Below are 21,803 nucleotides of genomic sequence, written 5' to 3'. Positions count from 1 at the left end.
CACCCAGGCTGGGACCCCCCACAGCAAATAAATCATGATATTGGCGGCACAGCAGCTGCGTAGCCAGACTTCAAACCATCGACAGGCAGACTTGGAAAAGGCGGGTTTATGATGCGAGCATGACAGCTCCATAGAACTGCTATTTTAGACAATGAAAAGAAATGCTGTAGTTGAGTGCAAAAGCGTCTGTTCCCCATGTGCGAGGCTCTGGCTTGGATTGACAGCCCCACCCACCACCCCCGCTGCCACCATACCTTAGAGAAAAATTTTTAAAAAAAAGATACAGTTACCTCCTGAAAGCAAACTAAAACCAACTAGAAATGCTCAAACTGCCCCGGGGGTTTGTGTTCAAGCCAAGAGCTCTGCGGACCAGTGAGACTGCGGAAAGTGAGACTGCGGGGGTCGCGGGGCTCCCAGGCTGCTGGGTCGCTGTCTTGGGTGACGGGGGGCGGGGTGACGGGGGTGCAGGCCGAGCGCCTTTGAGAAAAGAGGGGGCGCTCGCGCCGACGCGGGATTTGCACCCCAATGCGTGTGTTTCCTCCTTCCTGGGCCCACCAGCGGCGCTTTGGACGAGCAGCCCAGACCCCTCTCGCCTCGGCCAGTGCTCCCGGGGACCCCCCGCCCCGGCCTCCAGCATCCCAGCGCGTCGGCACGCGCGGCTTGGCAAACGCGGCGGCTTGGCACGCGTTCCGAGTGCGCTTCGGTGACCTGCGGTGGCCGCCGGGTTTCGGAGTGGCGGCGTGGGGGGCGGTGACCCCTATCCGGGCATCCGCGGGCCGCCGCCTTTGTGCCGCGGCTGCTCCCGGCTCCCGCCGCTGGGGGGCGGCGTCCAGTCCGCCTCCGACCCCCGACAATAGCGCGCGGGGTGGGCGAGCCGCGCGGGGCCGGAAACTTTTCCCCGGTGTCCCCGGCGCGGCCGGCAGCGGCCGGGAGCGCAGGGCCGGGCGCGCCCCGCTCCGGGCCCGCCGATCCCGGGGAAGGGGCGTGGGGGGCGGCCGGGCCATGGGGGAGGCGCCCGCGCCCTGGGACGGGGGCTACCTGGACCGCTGCTTCGCGCGCCACCGCGTCTGCATCTCCTTCGGCCTGTGGATCTGCTCCTCCTGCTGCTGGCTCGCCACCCACGCGCTGTAAGGGGGACCCCGGGAGGCTGGGGGGACCCGGGGGGACAGCGGGGTGGTGGCGACCGGGAACCGGGCGCTGGGGGCCTGGGGGGAGCTCGCTGCCCGCACCCCCGCCCTGCGCTCTCGGACCCTTCCAGGGAGGGGGCCGCGGGAGCCCGGACGCGGCCCTTGGCAGCAGGAGCCAAACCGCTTTCCAAGTCCGCCGCTTTCCGGATTCCGAGCCCCGGCCCCGGGAGGCTGGGCTGCGAGCCAGCGGCAGGCGGCCGGGTGGCGCAGTGGAAGGCGCCCCGTGGAGTTCTGGTCTGGACGGCTATTGTCAGCCTGACCCCGCCTGGGCTCCTTGCTCAGTGCTGGCCGCGAGACCTCTGCGCTCCGCTTCCTTACACGAAGGGGGAAGGAAACCCCTGGAAGGGCTGGGAGGGCTGGAGTTGGTTCCAGCCCAGCGCTTAGTAATGACCCGCGCACTGATCCAGGGCTGCCACCGAGCCTTGGCAGATGACAAGGGCCTTGGATAAAGTTTCTGGAGGCTTCACTTAGAAAAAAATCATTTTTAATTTTTTTAACTTTGGGCACCATGATTTATAAACTGGCATTAGAAGGATTTCATCCCTGATCTATTCCCACAGAACACCTTCCTTCACCCATGTGCCCACTCCCTCCCCCCCTCCCCCCCCCCCCACACCCAGTTCTCAGTTTCTGTCACCTTTGGGCATCTGGTACTCCTGGTTGTGTTCGTTCAGATCCCACATATAAGGGATCGTTTGGTCTGCCCCTCTTTTTCTGGCTGACTTCCTTCAGTATGGAACTCTCCAGCTCCATCTGGGTGTCTCTGGCCTCAGTTTCCCCTGGCCCTCTTTGTGGGGGAGAGCGCAAGTGGTGAGGGTCTGGTGCTGACCCAGACCTTTGCTTCAGTCTGTCCAGCATCGGGAGTTGATTGGCAGGTGGTCACCCACAATAGGCTTTTCGGGGTGAGTCTGACTGAAACGAGCCCCCCAGCTATGAACCACTCGGGCCCAAGCTTGGAAGGATGGGGCCACTCTTAGTGGTGCATCCCAACAGGGGAGAAAGGGATGGGGCCACTCTTAGTGGTGCATCCCAACAGGGGAGAAAGGGATGGGGCCACTCTTAGTGGTGCATCCCAACAGGGGAGAAAGCGTTAGTGCACAGCCCATGGCAGACTCTCAGTGTCGCCCCCTTCAGGCCTGTGACCTTGTCACAGAGACCCCACACTTAAGCAGGAAGAAAAAGCCACCCAGCCATTTCTGGTGTGAGTGCAAAGAATCCAGGTTCCAGAACTTGTTCAAAAGGGGTGCGCTTGGGGCCCGAGCAGTAGTACAGCAGCAAGGGCCCTTGCCTTCCATGTGGCTGACCCAGGTTCAGTTCAATCCCCAGCACCCCATAGGGCACCTCATATGTAATTCCTAAATGCCAGGAGTAAGCCCTGACCACCGCCTGGTGTGACTGGAAACAAAACCAATTTTTTTTAATTTTTATTAGTGAAACACCATGAGGTACAGTTGTAGACATACAAATTTTTGTGCTTGGGTTTCAGTTATACAAGGATTGAGTACCCATCCATCCACCAGTGCCCATTCTCCACCACCACTAATCCCACTTCCCACCCCCCCCAGCCCCCCATCCCACCCTGCCTCTGTGGCAGGGCATTCCCTTTTGGTCTCTCTCTCCTTTTGGGTGTTGTGGTTTGCAAAAGAGGCATTGAGTGGCAATCATGAACAAAACCAATTTTTTAAAAAGTGAGCTAATGAGGCTATGCGGAGGTCTGGCCAAAGACGCACACCCAGCTTCACGGATGTGACTAGCTCTATCCTCATAACCCCCCAGAGAGGCCGCTGTTGGATGCCCAGGCTTAGGGGGTGCGGGAGCGTCCCTGAGAACACTGCCTCAGCTTCCTTGCACCTCCCCCTGAACACCCCACTTCAGTGGCACAGCCTGGGGGCTATGTCTCCAGCCTCCTTGGAGCTGGGCGAGGCTGAGTGAAGGGCATCACGTGGCGTCCACCCCGGGAGCAGGGACAGGGCTGCAGATCTTACCTCACCTGATCCCACGGGGTCTCTCCTCACTTCAGGCGGGGAGGCTTGAACCAGATTCTTCTTATTTAATTTGGGGGAGTCCCATCCGGTGGTGCTCAGGGGCCACCCTCGCTCTGTTTTCTGGGGCCTGGGTGGGATTTGAGCTCGGGTAGTCACCGCGTTCTTAAGGCAAATACCTTAACCTTTGCGCTAACTTTTTGCCTCCACGGTTCGTCCTAGTTTGGGTCCAGCTTCCAATTCCGAGTCTTCATTCCTCAGTTTCTAGAGCCCGAGAACCCCGAATCATGGAAAGCTGATGTTCCCACTGTGTGCCTTGGACTGCTGCCTCTGGCCAGTCAAGGGGCGTGGGGGACGCTGTCCTCCCATACTCCCCCAGTTCCCCAAAGCTCACACTCAGAGCCAGACAAAGGGTTCCAGAGATGAGAAGTGGGTTCGTGCCTCAGTTTCTCCATGAGCACGAGGCAGGGAAGCATCACTGTTCCCCCAGACACCATCAGAAATGCTGATGGAACCCCAGCTCCTCCGAGCTCAGCCTGGCCTCTGCGACCCTCCTTAAGTTTGGGAGGGACCGGAGGCAAGTGAGGGGCAGGAGCCACAGTAAGGGGACAGAGGCACCGGGGTGACGCTTAGCTGGGAGGGCGGCCACCTCCTAGGAGTGGTGCTTTCACTGTCTGTAAAGGGACCCGCATCCCAGCGTCCCAATGGGAATCCACCCCTCCCCTCCCCAGCCCCCCTGGAGCTGAGGGATTTTCCCTTCCAGTTCATAGAGAAAGTTGCCTTTTCCTGGGTTAAGTCCCAGGGTGGGGTTCCTTTTAGCGACCCTCCTGTTTCCTTTCGAAAAATAAAACCCCACAGCTGGTTTGTCAGCACTGAATGGGAGTGGCGGGTTGTGAATTCGAGCCGACCGGGGATTAGCAGGCGGAAAGACGTTCCTCTTCTTTAGCCAGGGGCTGTCTGGCTCATGCCACAGGCTTGCTGCACGGAGCTCTGTGGGGGAGTTCTCAGGAGCCTTCCTCCCACACGCCCTTTCAACTCAGTTCAAACTCCCACACGCCCTTTCAACTCAGTTCAAAAACAGCCGCTGATGGGGTCCGGGAGATAGTGCAGTGGATAGGGCGCTTGCCTTGCATGCGGCTAACCCGGGTTTGATCCCAGACATCCCATATGGTCCCCTGAGCACTGCCAGGAGTGATGCTTGAGTGCAGAGCCAAGAGTAAGTCCTAAATCAGGCATGTCCCCAAAACAAAATGAAAAGAACATAAAGAACACCCACTGAATATCGGGGGGCTGGGGCTCTTATGAACACACAAGTCTCAACTACTTTCCTGCCGCCTGCCCAGCCAGTGTCTTGCCTCCACCATAGGCTGCTCTACCTGCGATGTGCCCAGAGTCCCCGCAGAGCCGGACGGGGCCGGTCAGCGCTGGGCGCGGTGTGCTTCCTCCTGGCCAGCCTGTGTGACCCCGCCGGGGCGATTCTAGCCAAACAGCTGCCCATCCAGGTACGCGGTGCAGGAGGGTCCCCCAGAGCGCACATCTTTCAATTCTGTTCGTGAGTGACTTCCTCCCCTGGGTGCTCTGCACCCCCCGAGCTGTTTTGCTCTTCTCCCAGTGCTCACCAGCGGAGACAAACTTGGCCTTATTATTATGGTCTTTGCTTCCTGATACGGGAGAACCCAGAGACCAGAGCCTGTGTTCCTGACCATATGCCCCCGACACTGAAATAGCAGCTGGCACATAGTAGATGCGCAATAAATGGTTTTGGTTTTCCAGCCGGGGCCCCAGCCCCAACTGCTACAAAGCACCTGGCTCCTTTTCCGTGGTGCTACTAAGTCCATTCCAGTGCCCCCAAATCAAGGCCCTCTATTTGCTGGAATAGCTTTTCTATCCCCTTTGAGAAAAAGGATGACTGCCTCCAGATACAGCCCCTCAGAAAGCCTGGTCCCCACAGGACCCCAGTGCTGGCCATCTCATAGGATTGGCTCTGGCTGGATGCTCACCCACGCAGATGGGAGGGTGGGTGATGGAGGACCAGGACAGATCTGGAGCGTTCCAGAGCCAGCCTTGAGCCATGCTCTCTTGGACACGGGTCACCGTGTGTGTGTGTGTGTGTGTGTGTGTGTGTGCGCGCGCGCGTGCACGGGCTGGGGGCCTGGGGAGGGCTGTCCCGCACTTAGGACCAGAGTGAGCCCCAGCTTGTTTCCTTCCAGAGGTGCTCATCAGTTTAACCAGACTCGGCACGAAGGACTTTCTTTTAACTTCCCTTGAACTCATTTCAGCTTCCACCCCCCTCTGGAGTGATGCCGCCATTACCTTCCTCCCACTCAGGGGCCAGACGCCTCGTCCCCTCCACCCAGGAGCAGGGCTGGACTCGCACTCGGGCCAGACCCTACCTGTCCGTAGTGACGCTTCTCGCTCTCCTCCGGCCGCAGTGCAGGCTGTCCCAGCACTGTTAGCCTCCCTGTTTGTCAGAGGAGGAAACCGAGGCCCAGAGACATGCCTTGATGACATGCCTGGTTGCAGACCAGAGCCATGGCAGGGTGGTGGAGAGCACATGTGGGGGCAGAGGAGGGCCTGGCATTTGCCCCTGGCCACGCCACTCTGGGCAGCTTCTCGGCTTCTTGGCAGTCAGCCGGGGATGCTAGCCGCCTGGGGGGTGGGTAGACAGAAGCTTCTGGAAGCTCCGGTGTGAGAGGGAAGGGGCAGGTGAGAGGGGCCGGCGGCCGTTCACCCCCTTTCCCCAGGTCTTCACTGGGGCCTACCTGGCAGCCATCCGCCTGGTCAGCGTCATGTTCGTTCTCTTCCGCACCTGCGGCTCTGAGTCCACGTCCAGCTCAGGTGAGTGTGCGGCCGCCCGGGGCCCAGCTCAGTCATGAGGGAGGCCGGCAGGGCCAAGAGGCGTGGGAAGGGACGGTCTGCTGGGCAGTTCCGCGGGGGCCAAGTCGGGGACGGAGGGAGGGCGAGTGTGTGGCGATGGGGGCGTGTGGGGGAGGCAGTGAGGGGCTGAGGGTCCGGTGGGACGGGCAGCCCTGAGGGGGGACGGCCGTGGCTCAGGCTCTCGTCCCAGCGGGCCGTGCTTGCATTGGTGGGTGCCGGGACAGGCCCCTCAGGAGAGGCGTGTTTCTCTCTGTTTGGTCTCGGTTTGGGGGCCACAGTGGGCACTGCTTGGCGGCCGCTCCCATCTCTGTGCTCAGTGCCTGGGGGTTGGTCCTGCAGTGCTCAGGGACTGTGTGGTCCCCAGGATGGAACCGCGGCCTCGACCCTCCGGGCATCGTGTGGACCTAGAGGCTCTGGGGGGATCGGTTCGAGGGGCGTGTGCCCACTCTTTGAGGAGCTGCTCTAACGCGTCAGCCGCGTGATGCCTCCCTCACAGCTGGCTCTGTGTTGAGGCAGGAGCCGTCCGTCGGGGCGCAGCCCGCCTGGTGGGGGCCGTCTGGGGGAGGCCGTGCCATAGGCACCCAGATACTTGGGACACAGGCGCGGGGACAGGGGACGAGAAGCATGATGAGCGCCTAGGACAGAGCAGGGAGGGGGTGCGTGTTGGGAAAATGGCGGTGTGTGTGCGTGCACGCGCACATGTGTATGTGCATGTGTGTGTGTGCACATGCGAGAGGGTATGTGTGCACGTGTGTGTGCACATGTACGAGGTTGTGTGTGAGCACATATGTATGTATGTGTGTGCATGTACGCGTGTGTGCATGTGTGTGCGTGCGTATGTGTGCGCATACGTGTGTGCGTGTGTGTGCCCGCGCACACCGCACGTGTGTGCAGGGCGGGGCGTGCATCCCCAGAGACCCAGGCCTGGAGGTGGGGCAGCTCCGGCCCTGAGAGCAGCGGGAACGTGGCCTGCACCCGGGTCAGCCTCCGGCCCCCAGGAAGCACGTGGGCTTTGGGGTCTGTTGCAGGCGGGGGCTCCCCGGAGAGGAGGAGGGGACAGCGGCTCCAGACCAGCGCCTTCGCCCTGGTGCTGCCGCTCAGCCTGGGCCCCGGCTGGGCTCTCTGGACGGCCGCGCCCACGGCCTCTGCCCCCATCCGAGGGCCGCAGCGGAGGCTGCTGGGAAACCTGCTGCAGGTGCGGGGGGTGGGGTGCGGGGGGGGGGGCAGGCAATGCCCGGAGCTGGGGTAGGGGCCAGGCCTTGCTGCCTGGGAAGAAGCGGCTGCCAGCAGGCGCGAGAGTGTCTCTTCCCCCAGGACCACACGGAGACCGTCGGCTACCTGCTGGGGAGCGTCGCCACCCTGGGCTCCTGGGCTTCCCGGATGCCGCCGCTCTCCAGAATCGTGAGAGGCCAGGGCGGACGGGGGCTGTGAGCGTGGATGTGTGTCTGTGTGGGCGTGAGTGTGCGGGGATGCGGGGATCAGTGTGAGTGTGTGGGTGTGAGTGTGTGTGCGTGCGATGTGTGTGGGTGTGAGTGTGTGTGTGATGTGCGGATCAGTGTGTGTGGGTGTGAGTGTGTGTGTGATGTGTGTGGGTGTGAGTGTGTAGGGATGCGGGATCAGTGTGGGTGTGTGGGTGTGTGTGATGTGTGTGGGTGTATGTGTGTATGTGGGAAAGTGGGTGGGTCTGAAGGTGTGTGTATGATGAGTGACTGTGTTGTGTGTGTGTGTGTGTGTGTGTGTGCGTGTGTGTGTGTGAGCCGCTGGCACCGGCAGCTGGGGCGGGCGTGGGCCTGTGTCTCGGCAGGGCCGGTGCCCACCCCGCCCCACAGCCCCTCTCTCTCTGGCAGTGCCGGGGCGAGACACCGCTGTCCCTCCGCCTGTGGGCCTGCCTGCTGTCCGCCCTGGCCAGCCTCCTCTACGCCTCGTCCATCCTGGCCCACGACCGGCGGCCTGACCCCCTACTCCGGGCCACTCCCTGGCTCCTGGCCGCCCTGGGCCGTGCCGCTCTGGACCTCTCAGTATCCCCCCACGATCGCAGCAAGGGGGGCTGAGCCTCAGTTTCCCCCTGCCCCGCTCTGCTGCCTTCCCTAGATGGACACTGCCCCCGGGGACCTGGGCCTGAAGACGAAATCCACTCACTGTCCTGCTCCTGCTCTTCCTCCCATCTGCTGCCTCCCTTCCTTCCTTCCTTTCTTCCTTCCTACTTTCCTTCCTCTCTTCCTTCCTCTCTTGCCTCTGTCTCTCCTTTCCTCCCTCCCTCCCTCCCTCCCTCCCTTCCTTCCTTCCTTCCTTCCTTCCTTCCTTCCTTCCTTCCTTCCTCTCTTCTTTTCTCTTCCTTCCTTCCTTTCTTCCTCCCTCCCTCCTTCCCTTCCTTCCTTCCTTCCTTCCTTCCTTCCTTCCTTCTTCCTTCCTCTCTTCTTTCCTCTCTTCCTTCCTTCCTCCCTCCCTCCCTCCCTCCCTCCCTCCCTCCCTCCCTCCTTCCTTTCTGCCCCCAGAGGCCCTGTTTCTGAATAAGGTCATCTCTGAGGTGTGTGTATGGGGGGGGGGGGCATGGTGCGGATGCTCCTGGCGGTTTTCAACAGTATTTACAATATTTACTCCCGCTGACCCCAAACTGGGCCAGGCAGGCAGCTAGCAGGCAGCTCCTGTCTGTTCTGGGGTCCCAAGGGTGCTGGGTGGGGGTTGGGGGGCAGGAGGGGCAGCCCTGGGCTTGGACCTTGACGGCTCGACTCAGATCATCCTCCTGTCCTGCTGCGTGCGCTGTGGGCTGCGTGGGGCCTGGGTGTCTGAAGGCCACGAGAGCCCCGACACCCAAGCGCTTCTCACCGACGAGGGAGAGACCCCTGTGGCCAGGAGCGAGGCAAGACCCCCCACACACACACCCTGGGTGGGCAGTGGTGGGAGCTGCTCCCAGGTGCCCCTGGGAAAGAAGGTGACCCGGGCCAGTTGTTCACGTTTTAAAATGAGTTTCCAGTCCTCACCTGAGCATCTTTTATTATTATTATTATTATCATCATTATCATTATTATTATTATTGGGCTGGAGTGATAGCACAGCAGGTAGGGCATTTGCCTTGCACGCAGCAGACCCGGGTTTGATTCCTCTGCCCCTCTTGGAGAGCCCGGCAAGCTACCGAGAGTATCTCACCCGCACGGCAAAGCCTGGCAAGCTACCCGTGATGTATTTGATATGCCAAACACAGTAACAAGTCTTACAATGTTACTGGGCCCGCTCAAGCAAATCAGTGAACAACAGGAGGACAGTGACAGTGATTATTATTATGATGGTGATGATGATTATTATTCACTTGATCACTTGATCACTTGACTTCCCGTTAATCGTCAATTTGCTCGAGCGGGCGCCAGTAACGTCTCCATTTGTCCCTGTAGCGTGTTAGTGTAGCCCAGTGGCGTCTGTTCGTTCTAGGAACATGAACAGCTTCAAACCGATCGTTTGAACAATTATTATTATTATTATTATTATTATTATTATATCACCATGAGCTACACTTAGAAAGCTTTCATGTCTGAGTTTCAGTCATGCAGTGATCAAACAGCCATCCCTCCACCAGTGCACATTTTCCACCACCATTGTCCCCAGTATCCCCCCCATCCCACCCCTCCTCCTGCCTCTATGGCAGGCGATTTCCCTCTTTCTCTCTACTTATGGGCACTATGGTTTGCCGTAACAGATACTGAGAGGCCGTCATGTTTGGTCCTTTATTTGCTTTCAGCACACACCTCCCATCCCAAGCGATCATCTTAAAACAGCAATACCAGGGCCAGAGTGATAGCACAGTGGGCGGGGCACTTGCCTTGCACATGGCTGACCCTGGTTTGATCCCCTGACACCCTGTCTGACCCCCAGAGCCCCACCAGGAGTGATCCCTGGGTGCAGAGCCAGGAGTCAGCCCTGAGATCTGCAGAATGTGTGCCCCCAAACCCCCAAAAGTTACTCAGGTGAGGGCCGGGTGTGTGGCTGAGCAGTTGAGTACTTGCCTCGTATGTTGGGGCCTTGGGTTCTCTCCCCAGCAAACAAGAAGGAAAAGAAAAAAAGATAAGGAGAAATGCTGCTCCCTTGGCTGTTCCGCTGTGCTGCCCCCAGAGATGGGATGAGGCACATCTGACAGAAAGCGGGGGGCGGGGGGGGATTGAGGGGCTCTGGGAGAGCCAGCAACCCTCAGGGACCAGAGTGGCAGGACAGCGGGCGGTGGCTGACCCGGGTCCGATCCCTGGTCCCATTTAGGCTCCTAATCCCCACCTGGAGTGAGCCCCGAGCCGGAGTGAGCCCTGAGCCAGCCGAGCGCGCAAAGTCAGGAGGAAGCCTAGAGTACATCTGGGTGTGGCCCAACACCCGCCTCCAAAATAATAATAACAATATAAAAGAGTTAAAGGTTTTTAACTTTTTTTTCTTTCTTTCTTTTCTTTTCTTTCTTTTTTTTTTTTTTTTTTTTTTTTTTTTGCTTTTTGGGTCACACCTGGCGATGCACAGGGGTTCCTCCTGGCTCATGCACTCAGGAATGACTCCTGGCGGTGCTCAGGGGACCATATGGGATGCTGGGAATCGAACCCGGGTCTGCCGCGTGCAAGGCAAACACCCTACCTGCTGTGCTATCACTCCAGCCCCATAGTTTGGGGTTTTGTTTTCAATCCCTGGGCCACACTCGGCTCTACTCAGAGTTTACTCCTGAGCCCAGGGATCAGTCCTGGGGCTTCTCCGGAAGCCAGAACAAACTGGGGCCATCCACATGCGAGGCAGCACCTGAGCCTTTGTGGTGTCTCCCTGGCCCCTGGAAGAATCCTTTGTGGGTGTTGGGGGGCGAGAGTGCTCAGGGATCACTGCTGGCAGGCTCAGGAGACCGTCTGGGGTGCCAGGCATTGACCCTCAGTGGCACGCAGGCCAGTGTCGTAGCTGCGGTCCTATCTCTCCAGCTCCTTGAAAGGGGCGTGTAAAGCAAGTGGGGCCCTGCTCGAAGAACACCCTGGTTCATCACCCCTTTCTCCCTCCCTGTCTCCTGGAAGAATCCGGACTGGGTGCCCCTCACCACATTACCGCACTGCCAGTCGCTCCAGACCATGGCGGCCGTCAGCCACTACATGGAGTTGACCGTGGAGCCAGTGCAGAGGGTGAGTAGACTCAGGCCGTATCGAGTGGGATGGGAGGGCTTCCAACCTGGGTTCCATCCCCGGCATCCCATCTGGTCCCCTGAGCACTGCCAGGAGTCACTCCTGAGTGCAGAGCCAGGAGTCACCCCTGAGCATCGCCAGGTGTGACCCCCCCAAAAAATTGTGTGTAGTGGAAGGAGGGTTGGGAGTGGGGGAGGGGAGTTTGGTCTATATCCCATGGTGCCCGGGTACTATTCCTGGCTCTGTGCTGAGGAGTGATCCCTGGCGGTGCTCCGGGACCAGGATCTCAGCCACACGTGGGGCCAGTGAGCACCCCCAGTGCTCTCTCTGGCCTCTGCACTGCAGTGCTGGGAGTGAGGCAGTGTGCCTGGCCCCTTGTTCTGCCTCTCGAGCAGGCTTAGGCATACTTAGACCCAGGAGTCTCTCGGGTGGAACCAGGAGGGGCTGGAGAGGCCACGCAGAAGTGAAGGCACTTGCCGTGGGTACAGCTGCACCTGCAGCAATCCTGGCATCGCCTTTGGTCTTCCGAACGTTGCCAGGTGCAGTCCCTGAGCATCGCTGGGTGTGTCGGCCGCCTGGGTGGAATGGACCCCTGCTGGGGAACGCACTTGGGACGCCCAGTGAGTCCCTCTCATCTCCACTAAGCCAGTTCTTACTTGTGAGCTTCCATTCGGCCGCTTCCTCCTTCTCTGTCCACCAGAGGGCGACAGTCGTCCACGTCAGCTATGGGGGAAGCCTGGAGCCCCGCTGACCACCCTGGGCTTCCTGCTAGGCCCCCCGCTCTCCACGCGTACCTGCTCGCTGACCTGACCGGCTAGTTATCTAAGGGCTGGCGAATTGTCTGGTCTGAGTGAGAGCAGCAGGTTTCGTGGCCCTGTGCCGCCAGAGACCCGCCCTGGGGTTCACACACTCCCTCGCTCCCACCCCACAGACACCCCTGGATGGTCTATGTGTCAGGAGACGGTGGAGAGTGGAGAGTGGGCTGGAGCACGTGCTGAAGGCGGGAGGCCTGGGGATCCACGCCCCACCACAGGGCTCCCTGAGCACTGCCAGGTGTGGGAAGGAAGGGAGGAGGGAAGGAGAGAGGGAAGGAAGGGAAGGAAGGAAAGGAAGGAAGGAAGGAAGGAAGGAAGGAAGGAAGGAAGGAAGGAAGGAAGAGAGGAAGGAAGAGAGGAAGGAAGAGAGGAAGGAAGAGAGGAAGGAAGAGAGGAAGGAAGAGAGGAAAGGAGGGACGGAGGGAGGGAAATGGGGGGCGCAGAGAGGTGAGGTGACAGCTCGTGAGTGGGGGAACGAGGCCTTGGTCAGCCCTGTGTGCTGTCGCCTTCCTCCCCGCTCTGTTCCTGGCCCGGCCTCCCCCCAGTCCCCCACCCCCCCACACCAGCCGTGATTGCTCACATGGCAGCGGGTGGTGCTTCGGGGCAGAGCTGGGACTGAGTCAGCCTCCAGCCTTCAAGGGAAGGGCTCTACCCTTGGCTCTGCCCGGACCCCTCCTGCTTCTCCCTGGCTTTCTGCCGGACAGCCACTGCTCCCTGGAAGCTTCCAGAACGCTGCCCTCCCGACCTCTGAGGCCTCTCCATCACCTCTCCCAGGAAACCGAGTAAGGTGTTGGGGGCAGCACCAGAAATGGGTCTGTGTCCTGAGACCCCCAGAGCCCCCATGATCACCACCCGCTTCTATGGCTGGGCAAGCGCCACTCGGGAACCAAGAGCTCCCCAGGCCTCGGGGTTAATCAGTAGGAGATGCAGGCCCAGAGGCTGTGGACGGGCACAGATCCTGCCCCCCACCCCCACAATCTCCAGGCTGTCAGAGGGAGGAGGCTCTCCAGGGAGAGAGAAGTTTCCTCTTAACCTCTGAAGCGACCCCCACCCCCCCACCTGCAGGTGTCTCTGGAGCGCTGGGGTCTGGGGCTTGGGGCCTGGGGGTGGGGCCGTGCTTGGCACCTGGGCATTGCCTATGGTGGTGTCAGGGCCCATGTGGTGCTGGGGACGGAGTCCTGGGTTCCAGCTGTTGGACTCCCCCTGAGGCCCTCGGAGCGGCACGTTGGCAGCAGTCACCCCGCGCACCCCGGGCCAGCTCAGGGCTTCTAGAGCCTGTCCCACATATGCTGTGTTGCTAGATACCCCTGCAGCCAAGAGTAGGGTGGCTGGGCATTCAGGGAGCTAAGAGCTTGCCAGGGACGTCACCTCCGGGGCAGGACAGTTGCCTTGCATGTGACTGACCCGGGCTCGATTCCTCGCACCCTGCAGGGCCCCCTGAGTCACATCAGGAGTCGGCCCTGAGCTCTGCCGGGTGTGGCCCCAGAGCTGGGGGGTGGAGGGGGACCATGTCTAAGACTCTGTTAATGGGGCTCGAGCAATAGCACAGCGGGTAGGGCGTTTGCCTTGCACGCGGCCGACCTGGGTTTGATTCCCAGCATCCCATATGGTCCCCTGAGCACCTCCAGGAGTAATTCCTGAGTGCGGAGCCAGGAGGAACCCTTGTGCATCGCCGGTGTGACCAATGTCCCAAGAGTCTGCAGGGCAGGGAGGACACACGTTCCTCTCTCCACCCTGCGGTGCCCTGGGGATGCTCAGAGCCTGACGCTCCCCACCCTCCGCATGTAGGTGGGCCGAGGCGCCACCCAGCTGCCCAGCGAGGGACAGACCCGCCCCCGGCCAGTGTCCCCACATGAGCCGCCCTCGTACCCGCCCGTGCAGGTCATCCGGGCCCACGTGTCCTCCAGCAGCGGCTCTGAGGCCTCGTCCATCAATTCTGACCTCGAGGTACATGCAGCTGGGGCTCAGGAGGCAAGGAATGCGGGTCGCGGGGTGGGGACGAGGAAGGGGGGCTGGGTGCTCGCTTCATCCTACCTATCTGCTCACCTCCTCGTCTGCCTACTCACTTCCTCCTCTACCTGGTCACCTCGTCCTCTGCCTGCTCACCATATTGTCCTCTTTCTCACCTCCTTGTCTACCTGCTCACCTCTACCTGCTCAAGATACTGTCACCTCTTCCTCTGCCTGCTCACCTCCTGTCTTCCTGCTCACCCCTTCGCTTTCTCACCTCCTCATCTGCTCAGCTCACCTCCTTGCCACGGATTCACTTCAATAACCCATCTGCACCCTGGGAGCTCCCAGCATGCCCTGGGTCTCCCACACAGTCTCACGCCTGCACAGGAGTTGGAAACCCCCACCCCTCCCCGGGAAAGCCTGCCCAGGGCTGTGTGGTCTGGGAGATTCTGGGGACAGCCGGGTCTCGGTGTGGTGCGTTTCCGAAACCTCCCCTGCCACCCCAGGGAGGGTGCCTGGCACCCTGAGCCACCGTGGGGGCACAGCGGCCGTGCTCAGGGCTTTCTCCTGTGCAGAGATCACTCCTGGGGGCTCGGGGACCCTGCATGGTGCTGGGGTAGAACCCTACTCGACCCTGTGCCAAGCAAGCATCCTCCCTGCTTGCAGTACTGTCGCTCCAGCCCCTTTGAGAACACTTCAGATCCCCAGTTCAAACACATTGATCTAGGGGCCCACTCTGTAGAAGCCCACGTTCTCTCTTGAGCATTCTCTTTCTCTCTTTCTCCCCTCAGATTTCTCTAGGTCAAACTATTTTACCTCACGAAAACAAATTAATTGGATAAAACTCTTGGCTTTTGAAATGAGGGAGAGTCCCTCGACACCTCAGCTACAGAGATGTTGGCCAGTGGCGCCCCTAAGCGATGCGGGCGACTGTCCACTAGAGGGCGCTCCTCTTAAATGTTAGGCAGGAAATTATCACGGTTTCATTTCAGCCAAGCAGGGGTTGGGGACGGTTTGTTTGATTAGCTTAAAATAAGCTTTTCATATTTTGAAATAATTTTAGATTTACAGAAAAATTGCAAAGTTTGTATGGAGTTCTGTATTCCTTTGCTCCGATTTCCCTGATGTTCATATGAACATGTCCATTTGTCAGAACCGAGGAAGCAATCTTGGCTTTCTTTCTTTCTTTCTTTCTTTCTTTCTTTCTTTCTTTCTTTCTTTCTTTCTTTCTTTCTTTCTTTCTTTCTTTTTTCTTTCTTTCTTCTTTCCTTCTTTCTTCCTTTCTCTCTTTCTTTTTTCTTTCTTTCTTTCTTTTTTTTCTTTCTTTTTTTTTGGGGGGGTCACACCCAGCGATGCACAGGGGTTACTCCTGGCTCTACACTCAGGAATTACTCCAGGCAGTGCTCAGGGGGCCATATGGGATGCTGAGAATCGAACCCGGGCCAGCGCGTGCAAAGCAAACGCCCTACCCGCTGTGCTACCCTCCAGTTCCCGAGGAAGCAATCTTTGAGTGTTACTGTTAACGAAATTGCAGGCTTTGTTTGCATTTCGCCACTTTTCCATGAATGTTCTTATTGTTCCAGGATGCAATCCAGTATCTCATGTTGCACTCACTCAGTTTTTCCAGCCAACACCGTCATTCCCGCGGATGACTATTCCTATTTTGCATGAACCTCTGTATTTTCTGAAGGTTAAGGTTAGCATTCAAAAAAAAGAAAATCTCTCTTTGGGGGCTGGAGCGATAGTACAATGGAAAGGGCTTTTGCTTTGCTTGTGGCCAACCTAGTCCGGGCACCGCCAGAAGTAATTCCTGAGTGCAGAGCCAGGAGTTAGCCCTGGGTATCGCTGGGTGTGGCCCCCAAACAAAACCAAACCCAAAAGTCTCTCTTTCCATGACGTTTGTGAAATTTTTTCCAAACTGAGGTTGTCATCTACATTTGTCTCTTGTGGGACGATGTGTGAAACCACCATTTGTGATCATTTTGTGTCTTCCCAATTTCACTGATTTCAGCAGCAAGTCAGAAAATGGTGAATGCTAAGGAGTGACTCTAATTCTGTAAGGTATAATTAGGTTGTGCTTAGGATGGTTTTAAAATGCCCTGAGCTGGTAGGGGTAGGGCGCTTGCTTTGCACACAGGTGACCGGGTTTGATCCCCAGCACCCCACAAAGCCCCTAGAGATCACTCCTGAGTGAGACCCACCAGGAGTAACCCCTTAGTGCAGAGCAAGAAGTAAGCCCTGAGCACCTCCAGATGTAGTCCCGAAACTAAACAAAAATTGATCAATAGAGACTGTGTTTTAATCGAAGAGTACCAAATCCTGTCAAACACTCAGACTGGCAGCTGGTGGGGTAAAAATATTTGCAGGTCGTTTGGCAGATCTCGGCAGAGTGCCAGCAACGCACTCTGGCCAGCAGTTCTTTTCTATTTTATTTTATTTATTTTTTGGCTTTTTGGGTGATGCACCCGGTGATGCACAGGGCTTACTCCTGTCTCATGCACTCAGGAATCACTGCTGGCGGTCCTCAGGGGACCATCTGGGATGCTGGGAATCGAACCCAGGTCAGCCTCGTGCAAGGCAAACGCCCTACCCACTGTGCTATCGCTCCAGCCCCAAACCGGCAGTTCTCCAGGTGCTAGAGGAGGGAGGGCAGACAGACCTCCATGCTGCCCTTCCAGAACCTTCTCCAGACATACCTGAGGCTTGGGCTGCAGTCGACCATGCAGTCCTGGAGGATTCCAAAGGCTTGCTGGCTGGGAGCAAACACCGCCTGTTTTCAAGGTGGGGTAGACTTGCATTCATTTCTTAGTTTATGGCCTGGAGCTGACTCGTCTCAGCCGTGTGGCTGATGAATGGAATCGTTATCCTTGTGACGAATAATAACTCGCAATAATTTAAAAAATCTGTACAGATTATCATTTATCCAGGGAGCGGCAGCCTATCCCAATGATCACCGTTAACCCTGCTGGTCACGGGATGCTCACGTTGGCTTGTCACTCGCTGCCGTCGGTTCCTTCTCCCTGGGGCCAGCCAAGGGCCTAAGGACCGGCTCTCCCAGCATCTGGGCCGGCGCTGAGCTCTCCTCTGCCTTTCTCCCCTCTGTGGTGGAGGCCAAATCTCTCCCAACACTTCTTTCTCTCTCTTTTTTATTCGCAGCAGAAGTATTGGGAAGCCCTAAACTCGGAGCAGGTATGGACTCTCCTGCTCTCTCCCTCTTCCCAGAAGCAACTTGCACGGCTTGAGTTCACTTCCTGTTTTTGTTGGACGCCCCCTCCCACCCCCCTCCCCCAACCCAGCCAACACGGCTGGGCCTATGCCAAGTTCCTTCAGGGAAAAAAATAAATACGAAAAATGAGTGTCAAAACCCAGGAGGAGGTTGAAGTTCAGGGTGTTGCTGGCCTGTTGTTGAACTGGCGCCACCTAGCTCACAGTTCCCTCTGCTTGGCCCCCAACTCTCTGGGAGGAGACAGAGCTGCTTCCCGGGGGGTGAGACTGTGGCTCTGAGCAGGGGACAGGCGCGCTGGCAGGTGTCTCCTTGTCCCCCTCCCTCTAGGAGAGAGATGAGCGTGTTTTAGGACGGCCCCCACCCTCGCTGGGGGTTTGGCACCTCCCAGGACTGGTTGATTCAAAGAAGAGAGCATTGACCAGAGTGATAGTACAGCGGGGAAGGTGCTTGCCTTGCACAAGGCCAACGTGGGTTCGATCCCGGCATCCCTTAAGTCCCCCAAGCACCACCAGGAGTGAGCCTTGAGCTCAGAGCCAGGAGTGATCCCTGAGCACTGCTGGGTGTGCCCTTATGCCCCCCCCCCCCCCCCAAAAAAAAGAGTAGATCATTTTTTAGTCAAATTCCCTTTAGGCCTAGACTCCTTACCATGTTTTTCTTCTTAAAAATGAAGTTTGAGGAAAGATGATACAGCAGGAAGAACATTTATTTGCTTTGCAAGCAGCTGACCCAGGTTTGATCCTCGACATCCCATATGGTCCCCGGTGCTTCCTGATGCAGAGCCACAAATAACCCCTGAGGATCACCAGGCATTTAAGGGGTCAGAGTGGTAATACAGCTAGTAAGGCACTTGCCTTGCATGTGGCTGAACTGAGTTTAATCCCCAGCATCCCTGAGCACGGCCAGGAGGATTTCCTGAGTGCAGAGCCAGGAGTAACCCCGCCCTAGCACACTGGGTGTGGCACTGCACTGCACTGTCTTCCCGTTGTTCATCAATTTGCTCGAGCGGGCCCAGTAATGTCTCCATTGTGAGACTTGTTGTTACTGTGTTTGGCATATCGAGTACGTCACGGGTAGCTTGCCAGGCTTTGCCGTGCGGGCGAGGGTGTGGCACAAAAGAAAAATAAACAAAAGAAGTTTGTAAAGACAGACCTGGTGGCAATTCAGAAGACAGTGAAGGTGCTTTAAACGCAGGGGAAGGCTCCAGTCCGTCCCGGGGATGCACCTGGCCCAGGTGGCAGCTACTTCCTGCAGTGACTGAGGCAGCGAGGACCCCTGCAGTAGATTGGGAAGCTGCCAAAGGCTATAACTGCCTGGAGCCCTTGGGGAAGTGCCAGGCTGCAGGGCCCAGCCTGGGCGTGGGCCTGGGTATGGGCGAGCGGCGGGGTCTCGGCCTAGGCCCACCTGCCCACGCTTCCATCCCGCGGGGTGCAGGCCTGAGGGCTGGCGAACCAGGAGAAGTCAGGAAGGAAGTTGGTGAGAGGTGCCTCCACCCGAACTGCAGCCCCGGTGAAGGAGCAGGAAGTGATGGCGATGGCGAGGCTGAGATGCACCCGAGGGGGAGCCTGGGCCGGCCTGGAGCCGGCTGCCCTCCCCCGTCAGCTGGAGGACGACTTGGTGACTGTCTCTCAGGCCTTCTGCACCCTGTTCTTGGGTTTCAGGGCCGGAAGGGGCTAGCAGCGTCGCTCTGTGCCAGGGGAGTCCCGTAGCCCCGAGCCAGGACCGCCCAGGGGTCCCTTGGTGCCTGTGCCCATGCCCGGCTCTGCTCTCCTTTTTGGCCCGTGTCAATCATCTGGCTCTGGCGTGACCTTGTAATTCACAGTCACCGGCCTCAACACCAAGGGAGATCGTGATGTCTGCTGGTGGAACCAACCCACACTTACAAATGGAGAAACTGAGGCAGAAGGGCTTGAGTTCAGCCCTCAGCCGGGCGTGTGGCAGGCATCGCTAAGGAGCCCTGTGCTCCTGGCCTGTGAGCGATGCCAGGGTCTCTGCCAAGTGCTTCCCACGCACGCTAATATATGCGCACATTACTACGTTAGCCTTTCCCTCCCACACCTAGCAAATTCCGTACTTGTCTGAGTCAAAGATGAAATATTCGCTGGCGGTGACTTCCACCCTGAGTGTGTGTGTGGTGGGGGAGGGGGTGGAGATAGGGGTCAGGTCGAACCCAGGGCCTCACGCATGCAAGGCAAATGCTCTGAGCTGCATCTCCTGCCCCTGAGTTTTTATTTCTGCAGTATCTGCTGAATCCAGTTAAAAGTTTCCCAAAGTAGGCGATACTCACCCCCCCCCCCGCCCCAGGGCACTGGGACCATCCAAAGGAGGAAGGGGGAGCAGCCTCTGGGTGCAACTTGGGGGGTAGGGCACTGGCTGGCAGGCTTAAAGACACAGCACGTTGGGTGCCAGGGCAGGTGAGCGGGGAAAGGTGGAGACAGTCCTGCCTGGCGGCGACAAAAAAGCAACTGGGCCAGGGAGCACAGACAGGGACAGGTGCAAGCACTCAAGGCTCACGGGCAGTCAGGGCAGGCTTCCCGGAGGAAAGCAAGTGGAAATGCCCAGAATCAAAGGAAGAAGGCTGAGCCCCAGGAAAGGCTTAGAGAGCCGGGAAAGGGGGTGACAAGGGAAGTGGGGGTTTCTGGGCTCCAGGGGGCTGTCCATGAATTCCCAGGTCCAACATTCCCCTCGCCCTGCGGGCTCTGGGTAGGCCGGTGGCCTGCTTCTCGGGGGAGCCCGGGCGGGCGCCACGTGGGGGAGAAGGAGGGACCAGGCTGGCCTGCACCCAGCTACCGTCTGTGTCTTTCCTCCGCAGTGGGACCCTGAAGACACCAACCTGAGGAGGGGCAGAGGTGGCGACATGGAGATGCTCGGAGTCCAGGTGCTCGGGGGCTCGCGGAGGCCGGTGGACTTGACCTCTGATGAGTGAGACCTCGGCTCGGAGCCCCAGGCCTGTCCCGCAGGGACCATCAAGGCTTTGGAGCAGAGGCTGGCACCTGGCCACTGGGCGCGGCTGCTCTGCATCCTGGCTCAGGAGGACGCTGAGACCTGAGCCCCGTGAACAGGCCTGGGTGTGCCCAGAGTTTGTTTTGAAGCACAGAAGTTCACACTCCCAATGTGACCTTGAAGCTCCCACCGGAAGCACCCTGAAGCCTCTTCCCTTTAGCTTTGGCCTGACTCGGGAGTCGGAAGATGTTCCTCTCACTGAGACCTCGTGAGTGCGGATCTCAAGAGAGCCGTGTGTCCAAGTCCTGGCTCCGCCTGGCAGATGCCAAGAGCGAGGGGGCCCCGTGCTGGGGGTCCAGGATCTGGACTCTGCTTCTCGGGGGCAGCACCAATTCTCCAGTGGCCCACCCGAGTTCCCGCTGGAAACTGCCGGCACAATTGCTTGGTCCTCAGGAACCCTTATGAGCGCCCTGGTATCGCCAAATTCATGGCAGGGTTTACTCCAGCCTGGTGTGTGCCGGGGGTCAGGATTTTCAGGTGAGGGAGACGGGCTGTTCTGCGGGTAACTGCAAGCAGGCTGAAGGAAGGCAGCATCGCAGCCTTCGGCAGATACCGTTTTAGGATGCTTCTGCGGCTGTGGCCATGGAAGGGGGAAGGGTGGAGAGGATGAAGGTGGGAGGAATGCTGGAGTGAATAAACCCCAAACCGTGAGCTGGAGTTTCTCACAGCAGTGTTTGGATCCCAGAGCCGCCACAGACATGGGGGGTCTGGGAGCTGAGAAAGCCAGTTTGGCTCCTGGTTGTCCCCCTAACCCCCACCCCACCCCCCACCAGCAGCCGGCATGACCCCATGGCTTCAGGGAGCTGCCCGGCTAGTCTCAGGGGCGTCCCCGAAATGCAGGTGGGCTCTGCAGGTCTCTGCAGAAGCCCTGATCCCCTGGGTGACCTGGGCTGGATGCAAGCAGCGGCACACAGGCCACCAGGCTCGGCGCCCGCTTTGGTCCCTGGGTGTGTTGGAATGACGCCTGCTGAAGTCCCTTCTGCCTCTGTGATCTCAGCCACGGTCCCGGGAGGGAAGGTGGAGCACTGAGAAAGCGGAGAGAGATTCCAGCGAGTGGACCTGTGCAGGGAGGGGCCCAGGCAGGAAGGAGAAATCTGGGGGCCCTGCAGAGTAGCACGGGCTGTAGAGGGAGGGAGAGACTTGAAACGCCCACCCCTCAGCATCTGTCTCAGTGCCATGAAATTGCTGACGGGGAAAAGGAGAATCACCCCCAAAGTTCACAGCGTTATTCACGACAGTCAAAAGGCAAATAAAGAGCCAACAAGAGGGGCCGGGGAGAAGCACAGGGGTTAAGGCACTTACCTTGCACACGGGCAACCCAGGTTTAATCCCTGGCATTCCGTATGGCCCCGAGCACCCTCGGGAGTGATTCCCTGAGTGCAGAGCCAGGAGTAAGCCCTCTGTGCTGCCAAGAGTGGCCGAAAACAACAACAAATACCAAACGAGCAGATGACCAGCAGCAGGAACGCTTCCGAACAGACACTCGATGGGCTATGACTCGAGTGAAAAAGACAGAGCAGGGAAAGTGAAGGCAGGGCTGGGGGGTGGACAGAGAGCTCTTTGGGGATGGCAATGGAACTCTGCGGTGGGCGGCACGTAGAAATCTGGAGCTAACCCCTGTAATTCCTAATATGGTGA

The 21,803-nt window shown here is 58.7% G+C and overlaps 1 protein-coding gene across 2 annotated transcripts; it reads left to right on the top strand.

Annotated features, from left to right (window-relative positions):
* The first annotated feature begins 854 nt into the window (after window positions 1-854).
* Window positions 855-20,436, top strand: TMEM44 (transmembrane protein 44). Of its 2 annotated transcripts, XM_056121757.1 has the most exons (11): window positions 855-1,127; window positions 4,536-4,671; window positions 5,914-6,007; window positions 7,075-7,241; window positions 7,361-7,447; window positions 7,894-8,064; window positions 8,781-8,891; window positions 11,068-11,172; window positions 13,776-13,934; window positions 17,099-17,128; window positions 19,975-20,436. In XM_056121757.1, exons 1-11 carry the CDS (start codon window positions 1,003-1,005, stop codon window positions 20,086-20,088), a joined length of 1,299 nt encoding a protein of 432 aa, XP_055977732.1. In that variant the 5' UTR covers window positions 855-1,002; the 3' UTR covers window positions 20,089-20,436. The 2 variants fall into 2 exon arrangements, with proteins under 2 accessions (XP_055977732.1, XP_055977733.1); XM_056121758.1 differs by lacking the exon at window positions 17,099-17,128.
* The last annotated feature ends 1,367 nt before the right edge of the window (window positions 20,437-21,803 follow it).

The sequence above is a fragment of the Sorex fumeus genome, unplaced genomic scaffold, assembly GCF_029834395.1.
Source record: "Sorex fumeus unplaced genomic scaffold, SorFum_2.1 ptg000044l, whole genome shotgun sequence".
Classification (NCBI taxonomy): domain Eukaryota; kingdom Metazoa; phylum Chordata; class Mammalia; order Eulipotyphla; family Soricidae; genus Sorex; species Sorex fumeus.
This window is presented reverse-complemented; position numbering and strand designations above follow the sequence as displayed.